Raw genomic sequence first — 10193 nt, 5'->3', positions numbered from 1 at the left:
TTATTTCTTTTGTGGTCACCGGTTAGAGTTTTTTGAGTTATATTCTATGTAAAATTGATAATTCAAAAGTAAAATCAAGATGATCATGTATTAGAGTATGAGTTAACATTTTTTGATATATTGAAATAAATATCTCATATTTCTTGAATTTTGAATGAAATTTTTTTATGTCTTGGGAGTGTGTCAATTTGCCTTTTGTTTCCTGAATTCGGACTTTTTTTTTTGTGAGTTATGTTGGTTTTGATTGTCGTCCAGCTTTGTATACATTTGTCTCTTTGGTATTTCTTGAGATACTCATGAGTTCTCTGTTACCTCAAGTTTGACTAGTTAGTGTTAGTCTTCTCTTGATTGATAACAGTCATTAACGGTTCGTCTGAGATTGCTACAAGTCCAAGGGAAAAGCCAGAGATATCTTGATGAGAGGCTGCACACTTGGTTTGGGACAAGAGTACAAGACTCGTCTCCAACTTAAAAATCCAAAACTCGATTTTTACACAGTTTCATTAATTTCTTTTCTTTGATTCTTTAAACAAATCAGAACAGAGGCACTTGATGCAACACATGCTTTGATTGAATAAATTTTACATCCATTCGACAGTCGTTAACGCTATTGGACTGATTTTTTATTTCCACCCGATATGTGAATGATTTTGCAGAATGTTCCGTATGTGTTTGTGCCTTCAAAGCAAGCCTTGTGAAGAGCATTGGTGTAACAAGATATGTTATTGCTTGTTTTTGTAGTTGAAATCACAAATCTAGCAGCTCAAGGATGCTATTGAGAAGCTTCTTATCTAGAAGTATTCAGTCTCAGATTGATTGATTGCTCGGTATGATGGGTCTCCTCCTTGTATGGGAAGGCTTTGACTGAAGTTATTTTTAGGCAAAACTACCACATCAAAAACTTATCAATTGATACATTATTATTATCTGCTCACCGTTTCTTGAAAGTTTGTTCTGTTTCTTTTTTTGCTTTAGTTTTGTGGCGAATCATTGTGGCATCATTCATGAGCATGCCTAGAACATCACATGTAAGTTGTGACATTCGGACATTAAGTCTAGAATGTGAAATTAAGTCAAGACATTGAGCAAAATGGTATTTGAAAAAAAAAGAAAAGAATCAACAAGTACCAAATCTGAAGTAGTATACTACATGATTACTACACACAACACAGAAACAAAGTTACAACCACAAAGAACTTAATAATAAGGACAAAAGATGTCCACATTGATAATGTATCTGGTGTATAATCTGTTAGCTTCTAAGTGGAAAAGAAGTGTCTCCATCTCTCTCACTCTATTTGGCTTCTTGCTCCAACAACGGAATCTTCTTCCATGTCTCATCTAACCCGTTTAACTGGAGTGGCGGCAGCGAGAAGACACTGACTGTGGAGCTTTTGCTCCTGATTTCTTGCAACACACGCAAAGCAGCTATTGTACTTTTCATGTGGAGGCTTTCCATGAACTTGTGCTCTGAGAGCTCTGCTTGGATATTCTCAGAGTCTGTTGCATCAGTAGGATCCTCAGCTTCATGTGTAGCGGGGAAAAATCGATCAAGAATTGCCTCGGATTCCTTTATTAGCTTGTACAACAAGTCAGTAGTGTAAAAGGGTTGCTGAAGAACTTTTTGTATGTAAGGTAAGCGCATGAGATCACCAGTTCGTTTGTCATATTTCTTCAGTATCTTAACCAATCCTGTATGGTTTGCAAAATACATCTCAACATTTGTCTCCTCCAAGAATTAAATGAAAATATGCTAAAGGACTATGATCAGATATGAAACTTGGGTTACAAGTTACCAGTGTAGTTTAGGGCACTGTAATTCTCAAGGAGAACCATCTCTCCATGAAAATCAACAATCTCCTTCCTCATGCTCATCATCTTCTCCTTTGAGTCCTTAGCTTTGACGATCCTATCTCTCAACTCCTGTTCTTACCCCAACACACATATCAATAATGAATCAAATAAGATTCCAAATGTTCGTTATGATAAGTACCTTCAATCTGATGATGTACTCTTCCTCTTTTTCAACGAAGAAATTGTTGAACTTCTCCAACTCGCCCTCCAGCAACTGTATGAAACTGATCTCTTCTTTGGACATTCCTAGGGAACACTCGGCGTCTACTCGGAGACGTTTGGTGGGACGATCTTGAGTTGTGGAGGTGATGAGTTTGAGACGCTTCTTGAGGTCTTTGTAAGACAAGAACTTGTCACGCCATTCAGGCAGTGTCTGCTCTATCTGGTTGCTCAGACTCTTACCGAACTTCATGCTTCTTATTTGTTTCTTTGGGAAAACTTTAGTGTAGGGATGAAGAAGAAAGGAAGGTGATGAGGTTATAATAGGTGTTAGAAGAATATTCTCAAAGGTTTCTCTTTGGAATATCCATTTTTTGTGTCTTTCTTTTGGGAGAATATCTCTTTGGTTTTATTCTTTTCAATGTGGTTCTTTATTGCTAGCTGTGGCCTGTGGGTGAGGTTATTACACATGGGCATGGTCGGTTTATAAATATCACTCACATACATCACTTTTTATTTATTAATCTTTCTTATTTTATTCTGGTTTAACCAACCAGTTATGATTTTCCATTGATGAATTTTAAAAAGTTTTGAACATACTAGCAATAGACTACTTGAATATGTTCTTCTATATTATAATTAGTAAACTTTAAATTATATTTTATAAAAAAAACATATTTCATCAGTTCCACAATTTTTTTTTAAATGATAGATCACTTATTTCTTTTGAAATTATAGTACTATAAAGAAATCATTTTTATATCATAAACTGTATGAAAAGATCAAAAATTCACTTTAGTGTAAGGGAGGAGGAAGTATAAATGTATAATCTTAGACATGTATTTTTGCAAAAAAAAAAATCTTAATAAATCCAGCTCAGATTATCATGATAAAAGACATGTGGGACATTAGGTCTTAATGATCTATCTCTGTCTCCATGATCATTTTACTAGTAATAGTTTGATAATTACCACTTTTGATTTAGATATAGTATTAAAAAGAGGTATTGCACAAATGGTTGCTAGTTTTTGCGGTCCATCATGGGAATATTCTTGTTCTTAACAATAAGAAAAGGGTATAAACCTCAGCATCTTTCTTAACTTTAAAGCATCCAAATGACAACGATATTTCGCGTCTCCATTCATACCGTTTCTCTCCCTCCATTGATGACGTTGCCTATATTTTAGTTTCTGCAAAACTTCTATGTTACTTTTCAACTTTACATCACTCATTTTTCTATCTTAAAAACATTTTAAAACCTTACGTAGTGGGTTTGCTGACGTCTTAGATACTACAACTAAGATGTGGGTTGGCTAGTTTTATTTAAGGATTTTTAACAAAAGAAAACACACAATTGGTTGAGTTTCTTTTCTTGTTCAGTTTCTTACTCAAAATAAACTTTCAAGTCTAATTTGAAACTCTAACTCTTATGACATAGTCATATGCTTCGAAACAATGATGTTGTACATTCTGACATTTTAGATTTATCCATAGGATATGATTTCTACATTCTTCTATTCAAGCTTCCTCATCTATGATTTGGTCATTATTTATTGAAGATGGCATATGAAGACATAGTCACATAGCCGAGAGACTTGATTTGCTGTTTACTAAGGCTAGATCAAAAAAGTTACTACTCTTCTTGTTTACAGGAGAATGTACCTACTCATGCGGATTTAAGCCAAACCGAATCGAGATTTTTGGTTTTTGGTTCACTTTTGGTTTTGAATTCGGTTTGGTGCGAAATGCTTTTGAAAATCAATTTGGTTATTTGTTCGGTTTGAACGAACAGAACAGTTAACCGATCTTTTAAAAATAAATAAATAAATAATACCAAACCAAACAAGACCAATATTAACCAAACCCAATCAAACTGAACCCCAAAAATACCCGATTTTAAGCAATTTAAACCGAATTATCAATTTTTTTTAAAAAAAATTCTTGGTTAATTTCGGTTTAGGAATTTAAAACCAAAATTAACTGATAGCCAAACCGTAATATTATTCAGTTTATTTCGGAATTATTTTTAAAAACTATGGTTAACCGAAAATAAAAGAAAAACGACTCAGTTGGGTGTCGGAAAACCCAAGTAGCAGGCCTATATGTACCTATCATTTATTATAAAAACTGAATTGCATTTGATCTCATCTTGATATTTAAAAGAAACCGTAAGAAGAAAAACATTCAAAGACTTCAATGACTAAACTTCATGAACTTTGTTTCAGTCACTTCCCCATTTTCGGACAACGCTTTCTTTAGCAGAGACCTGGCTGTCCTTCCATATCTCCTCTGAGCTAGCACCATTCACTTTAGAAGCTTGTCTTCCCATGAGCTTGGAGCTTAAAGAAGTCAAACCTTCTCGTGTTCCTCGCAGCGCGTACAGCAACGGGTTTAACACAAAGGCAGCCATTACTTCACCTTTAGCAACTATCATATACTGCCAACCATTACAAACCATCAACAAAAACAACAGCAAACAAGTCTTTCTCTTAGCAAAGGAAAACAAAACACATACCACGAAAAGTATTGCTAAGAGAGTAATGGTAATCTGTTGTGCTTCTTTCCAGAAATGATCACCACTGAACCAGCCGCCGCCACCTCCAAACCAGCCTCCTCCTCCTCCTCCATTGCCAGCATTTCCGTCACCAACGGATTCTTGTCTTTTCTTGATCTCTTCGTCCCATTTGTCGAACTCATTTTTCTTACCACCAAGAGCGCTTTCCAATGCTTTGCGAGCTTGCTCCTGCCCAATAAAAATAAAAATTGAAGAGCAGAGTATTAGCCACTAAGCTATGATGCCAAACATTCTCCATCTCTAAAGCACATCACTTCTCTTTTGTTCTATAAGTAACAACAAAAGGCAATCAATAATGTTTACCCAAAGGAAATGCTTGAGAAGAGATTTAAGTCTTAAGCTAAAAAAAAGGTGTGATTATGTAATTCCTAAAGGAAGTTTACTTATTGCTAAAACAAACTGGTTCCTGTATATATATATATATATATATCCATAGAAAGTAGCAAAGCTAAGAAACGGTTATGCTCATACTAATTCAGCAAATCAGAGTGATTTGACTAATAATGCAAAGGCTATAAATAAACTCTCAGCCGCACGGCCAACCAAAACAGACAGAACAAAAAAAGAATATGCGGAGACATCCCTATAAACAACAATCACGCACTGCACTTTAATCAACTCACAACAGCCTAATCAGCTGCTACATTAAGTCTTAGGCTACCCTATAGCAAAGAGTTGGACAAATGCATCCCAATTCTGTTTGAAGTTCATCATCAATACGAACTCTGGACCCATTTTAGATAAAGAACCACCCCTCTTATCCTGAACAATTCTCAAGTTACAGAGTAAATGTTTCGTTTTTATGCGATAAGAAAAGGATAAAATTGAATCATTTGAACCCCTTAAAACCTTCCAGACAATTCGATTACTTCCCTATTAATCTTTCAGCAATTACATTAAACCCATTTTGCTTTACACACAGACAATCAAAGGGAAGCTAGAAAGTAAGTAAGTAAACTAACCTCCCTCTGGTTGCCGCCGGAGAAAAGACAAAAGATTCTGCCCTTGCTTTTGGTAACTGAGGTTCTCAGAGAGAAGACATAGTTCGAGTCGAGAGTAGTCCGGCACCGGAGAAGGAGAAGGGACGAGGAAGAAGGAGGGCTTATCAGCAGCTGTCCAATTACGTGTCCCATATCTCCTCTCACCCCTCCCTTATCCCCAACCAACCACCACTAAATGCTTCTTTCTTTCTTTCTGGATCTCTCTCTCTGTCTTTTCACCGATGTCTCTTTACATTTGTACTTCGCAGTTTTGTTACAGTTTGCTTTTATCATAAAATTTTAATAACCTTTTCCTTTAAATTTATCTCATTAATTTTTAAAACATAGATTATTAGTACTCCTGCATTTGATTTGTTTGCCTATTTCAGGTACAAGACTTTTTTTTTGCAAATGTTTTTTTCTTTTAATCCGCTTTGTCCATACATTTTAAATTTTGTAGAAACTAAAGAATTTGAAGGAGCTGATTGAGAACATTTTTTCACTTCATTGCACTTGGAAATGAAACAAGACATGAACCAAATGTACTCTCAAGAGACTCAAAAAGACATTAAGAAGAAGAAAAAAAAAGATCCCTCTCACTATTAGATCATCAATGAGTTCATCTATATCTATCATCCATATATACCTCAAACCAACCCACATCCCCTCTTCCCTCTTCACACTTATTCACCTTCTCAACAACAAGAAGGAAAGAAAAAAGGGTATCCATCCACTCACTCACTCCCTCCCTCAGTTATTAACTCCAATTCTCTCAATCTATGCGAAGTTCTTCGTTTTGTGGCCTGAGTTTGATGATTGTCAGATGTGGGAACACAACTAGGCATGCCATGAACAATGTGAACTGCAAACAAACATTATATAATGGATCAACCCGATAAGAATTCTCTTCAAGAATAACGATATATATATTATGGTCTCAGAGGTCATACCAGAAGAGGGAGAGTCAAGAATCCCCATATAGGCCACAGAGCAAAGGAGAGCCTGCATTTAACAATACTTTCTCAGACTCAAAACTCCCCGGTGGTAGATCCTAAGATTTTACTTACAGGCAGAACGAAATGATGCCAAGTAGGGTGATGAAAGGCAGAGCAGAGATACTCCACAGCTCCCATTTCTCATCGAACCTCCTCATGCTCCACGACAACATACTTTCGTAGATTATGATCACAACGTTCACACCTATTCCCAACATCCCCAAATACAAAGGCATCCTAGCAAACCAAGACATATCATTGCATCATGCTTAAAAGGTTCTCAGTAAGACCCATCATCCCACACAATGTTGAAAATTGCATAAATTTACATTAAATCAATCAGCATTATCCAAACCACCTAAAAAGAATAGACCTTTACATAGTAGCCACATGTCCTTGTTAATCCTCAAGACTCAGAAAAGCTGTTACAAGGTGATTCTCCTAACACTTGATTCATGACAAGCTACTTCCCTAAATCAAATTCAAAGCTTTACCCAACCACCATAAGATCAAGAAAGAGAAAAAGCTGTGACCTTTTGACCCGAGCATCGTGTAATAAGATGTAGATCATATTGGAGTGCATGTCTCCAAAATAGACGATGAACACAGCAGAGGCAATCCAAAGCACATTCTCCAAAACCTCGACCCAAGTCTTACACCTAGGACTCTCGAGGGAGAAAGGCTGGTGCCTAGAGCAAGCATCGTCCTCAAGATCATCCCCACCAGAAGCATATCCTTGGCTGTGTCTTTGCCTAATGTAGCCGCCGCCGCCACGCGGAGTTCCACCAGACATGATGATGTCTACAAAAAAAAAAAAAAAAAAAAATTCAATCTTTCTATTGAAAACTCGTCTCGTTACGATACCGAGGGATCTGAAAAAGGATGAATTCACCAGCTTTTGAGAGATCGGAAACGGGAATTGAGAGCTCAGAATGAGAGAAGGAAGAGATTGAATTGACCTGAGATTGTGAGAGCTCGTGGCGGATTTTGCTTGGTGGAAACCCTAAGAAGCGATCCCAATTCTCTTGCAAATGTTTAGACTTGTATGTTAACTGAACCATTTTCAAAGGGTTGGGAGCTGAGACTTCATCGTACGACGTCGTACTAACTACTAAGCTCCATCCTTTTTTCTATTTTATTTTAAACTAGGGGTTTTCCTGCGTTTCGCGCAAATTTTTGTTACTTATTTTCTTGATAGAAGTTTTGGTTATCTATGGTTAATTGTATATGGATTTGAAAACATGTTAGTAGGAAAGAGTGGTCTTTGGTTTTATGTTTGTTGAGATATATTAGTTGGTGTAGGGGTCCTTTGCTAAGACTTGTGCGAGTAAGTTTGTCCGAATAATGTGTGTCACGTTTGATTTTGTCATATATTGTTAAAATGAAAAGTGTAATTGTTTTTGTGTGTGTGTGTTACATAGTGTACTTATTGATGCTAAGGTCATTTAGTTTTGAAATATTTAAATAATTAGTAGTATTGATTAAGTAGTAGGATTCTATAGGTTTGAAAAAGTGAAAATAAATATTGTATAATACAAATGATATTGAAACTAAATATATGGTGTATTAAGGTTTAGGTTTTGTTTTAACTGTGAGTTTTGTAGAATTGGATTTGTTAAAATGAAGAGGGAAGTGATTTTAAAGGGATATGGGACTGGTGGGTAACATGGGTTTCATTGTCGGATGTCTTTAGTTGCTCTCTTGATTAGAGAATAGTGTTAGGGATTGTCGAACTGCTTGGTAAGCACCGATGTGCAATATTTAGTTGCTCTCTCAGTTGCTCTCTTGTATTATAGTGGTTTCTTTGCGTAGTTTGGATAGTGGTTAGGAGTTGTAGATTAATGAGACAGGGATTTTATTTATCATGGCATTCAGTCACCATTGTTTCTAGATTTTTATAAAATCTCTAGGAAATTTACGTGTCTGGTTGGTTTTGTTTTTGTAATGTTTTTTTTTTTTTTTGATATAGAGTGTGTTAATTTGTTGTGTGTGTATATCTTATGAATAATAGAAAATGTTAGTGTTTTTTTTAAAGATGTCATTCTATTAAAAAAAGCATTACAGTCCAGCTCATTTCAGTGTTTTCTTAGTTAAACGTTTTTCAGTTTTGGAAAAACATAAGGAAACGATTTTTTTAACAACCTATATAAAAGCTTCTACAAAATTAAAGGATTTTTTTACAACCTATATAAGCTTCTACAAAAACATAAGGAAACGATTTTTATACAACATAATGTACCTTTTCATCCACCAAGACCATGTCGATACCCATAAGTTCCCCTTCTTTTTTGATATTTCGTGTCTTCCAGAAACTCAGAGCAAGAGTAACAACAGGCTGGCGACACCATTTTTAGAACCTTTTATTTTTGTGAGACGAAAAGTTACGGTTAGAACATGAAGAGGAGATTGTGAGAGAAACTCGTGATGACTCTATTTATATAGGACTAAGATCAGTTGATCAAGGAGATGAAGAATTGAAGACAAAGTAGTGGGTAGATGTGTTTAAATGCAATAACTATCATGAGTTACAGAATCAATCGGAAAAAAGCTCAAGCGTTACCAGTAAACCGGCGAACATATGAAGACTATGGAGGAAAACCTATGGTCGCAGTCGTAAAGGAAGGTGGTGATACGTTTTTTTTTTTTTTTGTCAACAGTGGTGGTGATACGTTTTCTCAACGAAATCTCGTTAACCCTAATTTGACTTGGATTTCGATGGGACAATAATTTCATTAATTTGGTTTATTTACCGACTTAAGAAACAATGCAGTGGGCCTCCCTGGATAACAAATTTCTAGATGTTAACAAAAATACACAGGCCCATATTAATAATTGAAAGATCAGATTCGTCATTCGTGAACGACATCAACCATTCACGTTTTTTGTTGCCGACGTGGACAGCTGAGAGAAGAGCAAAGTGACGTGGCACTCTATATGAAGAGAACATTCTCCTTTATATAGATAGATAGATAGATAGACTAGGATAGGCCCGCCCTACGGACAGCGGGAGGTAAGAAAAAAAATATTTAATTTATTCTCAACTTGAAAATAATTTTAAATATATTTGTTATTCAGTTTTTTTATTTTTATTGGAAATCATATGTTTATCTAGCTAATAAAGAAATTTCATTTTTATTTTATATACTGGCATTATTCAAAACTGCGGTTGAGATACACATATATGTTTTTTTCTCTTTTATATATTGTTAGTATTTTTTTTACATTCTCTTTGAAATCCAATATTATTTCAAATTATGTAAAAAGTAAAATTTACCTATTATTTTTACGCTTAGAGATTTACATATTTTATAATTATCAAATAAACCATATTATCATCCAAAATAGTAAGGACTTTCTAAAAAATATTATTGTTTAGTTTTCAAGGGATGATTAGTGATTTGTTATGAAATAACTTATAATTTATAGTATCGAGAAATTTAAATAAGAGTAAAATTTAATATCCGTAGGAAGCAAATAACACTAATATAAGGGAGAGAGTTTATTATAAGGAAGAAGAAGAAGATGTAATGGTTCTTTGATTATAAACTCTTGTTCTTGTTTATGGTGTACAAAAGAGTGAGATGAGTGATGGTATTTATAGTGAACAACAATACATAAAATAACAAAGAT

General features: G+C 35.1%; 3 protein-coding genes across 4 annotated transcripts; all 3 read right to left on the bottom strand.

Moving 5' to 3' along the window:
- Positions 1–1138: 1138 nt before the first annotated feature.
- LOC106325693 (SPX domain-containing protein 1) lies at positions 1139–2343 on the bottom strand. The gene is made up of 3 exons (XM_013763753.1): positions 1994–2343; positions 1797–1923; positions 1139–1692 (listed from the first exon to the last, which is right to left on the bottom strand). Exons 1-3 carry the CDS (start codon positions 2264–2266, stop codon positions 1295–1297), a joined length of 798 nt encoding a protein of 265 aa, XP_013619207.1. The 5' UTR covers positions 2267–2343; the 3' UTR covers positions 1139–1294.
- Positions 2344–4103: 1760 nt separating this feature from the next.
- Positions 4104–5818, bottom strand: LOC106324861. Its single transcript, XM_013762856.1, has 3 exons — positions 5551–5818; positions 4529–4756; positions 4104–4450 (listed from the first exon to the last, which is right to left on the bottom strand). Exons 1-3 carry the CDS (start codon positions 5719–5721, stop codon positions 4235–4237), a joined length of 615 nt encoding a protein of 204 aa, XP_013618310.1. The 5' UTR covers positions 5722–5818; the 3' UTR covers positions 4104–4234.
- A 232-nt stretch (positions 5819–6050) lies between these two features.
- LOC106324899 lies at positions 6051–7742 on the bottom strand. Of its 2 annotated transcripts, none has more exons than XM_013762902.1 (5): positions 7523–7742; positions 7097–7364; positions 6636–6800; positions 6519–6570; positions 6051–6430 (listed from the first exon to the last, which is right to left on the bottom strand). In XM_013762902.1, the coding sequence occupies exons 2-5, from the start codon at positions 7354–7356 to the stop codon at positions 6341–6343; spliced, it is 567 nt and encodes a 188-aa protein (XP_013618356.1). In that variant the 5' UTR covers positions 7357–7364; positions 7523–7742; the 3' UTR covers positions 6051–6340. The 2 variants fall into 2 exon arrangements, with proteins under 2 accessions (XP_013618356.1, XP_013618357.1); XM_013762903.1 differs by lacking the exon at positions 7523–7742 and adding an exon at positions 7428–7445.
- Between the last annotated feature and the right edge of the window lie 2451 nt (positions 7743–10193).

This window comes from Brassica oleracea, chromosome C2, assembly GCF_000695525.1.
Source record: "Brassica oleracea var. oleracea cultivar TO1000 chromosome C2, BOL, whole genome shotgun sequence".
In the NCBI taxonomy this organism is placed as follows: Eukaryota; Viridiplantae; Streptophyta; class Magnoliopsida; order Brassicales; family Brassicaceae; genus Brassica; species Brassica oleracea.
Note: the sequence above shows the minus strand (reverse complement) of the source record. Positions and strands in the feature narration are given on the sequence as shown.

Coding starts and splice junctions, on each gene's coding strand:
- LOC106325693 (XM_013763753.1), bottom strand. CDS start 2,266: ATGAAGTTCGGTAAGAGTCTGAGCAACCAGATAGAGCAGACACTGCCT. Junction 1,924..1,993: donor AGTACATCATCAGATTGAAG/GTACTTATCATA, acceptor GGGTAAGAACAG/GAGTTGAGAGATAGGATCGT. Junction 1,693..1,796: donor CAGTGCCCTAAACTACACTG/GTAACTTGTAAC, acceptor CAAACCATACAG/GATTGGTTAAGATACTGAAG.
- LOC106324861 (XM_013762856.1), bottom strand. CDS start 5,721: ATGGGACACGTAATTGGACAGCTGCTGATAAGCCCTCCTTCTTCCTCG. Junction 4,757..5,550: donor CCGGCGGCAACCAGAGGGAG/GTTAGTTTACTT, acceptor TTTATTGGGCAG/GAGCAAGCTCGCAAAGCATT. Junction 4,451..4,528: donor TCTTAGCAATACTTTTCGTG/GTATGTGTTTTG, acceptor AATGGTTGGCAG/TATATGATAGTTGCTAAAGG.
- LOC106324899 (XM_013762902.1), bottom strand. CDS start 7,356: ATGTCTGGTGGAACTCCGCGTGGCGGCGGCGGCTACATTAGGCAAAGA. Junction 6,801..7,096: donor CACGATGCTCGGGTCAAAAG/GTCACAGCTTTT, acceptor TTGGTTTGCTAG/GATGCCTTTGTATTTGGGGA. Junction 6,571..6,635: donor GGCATCATTTCGTTCTGCCT/GTAAGTAAAATC, acceptor TGTTAAATGCAG/GCTCTCCTTTGCTCTGTGGC.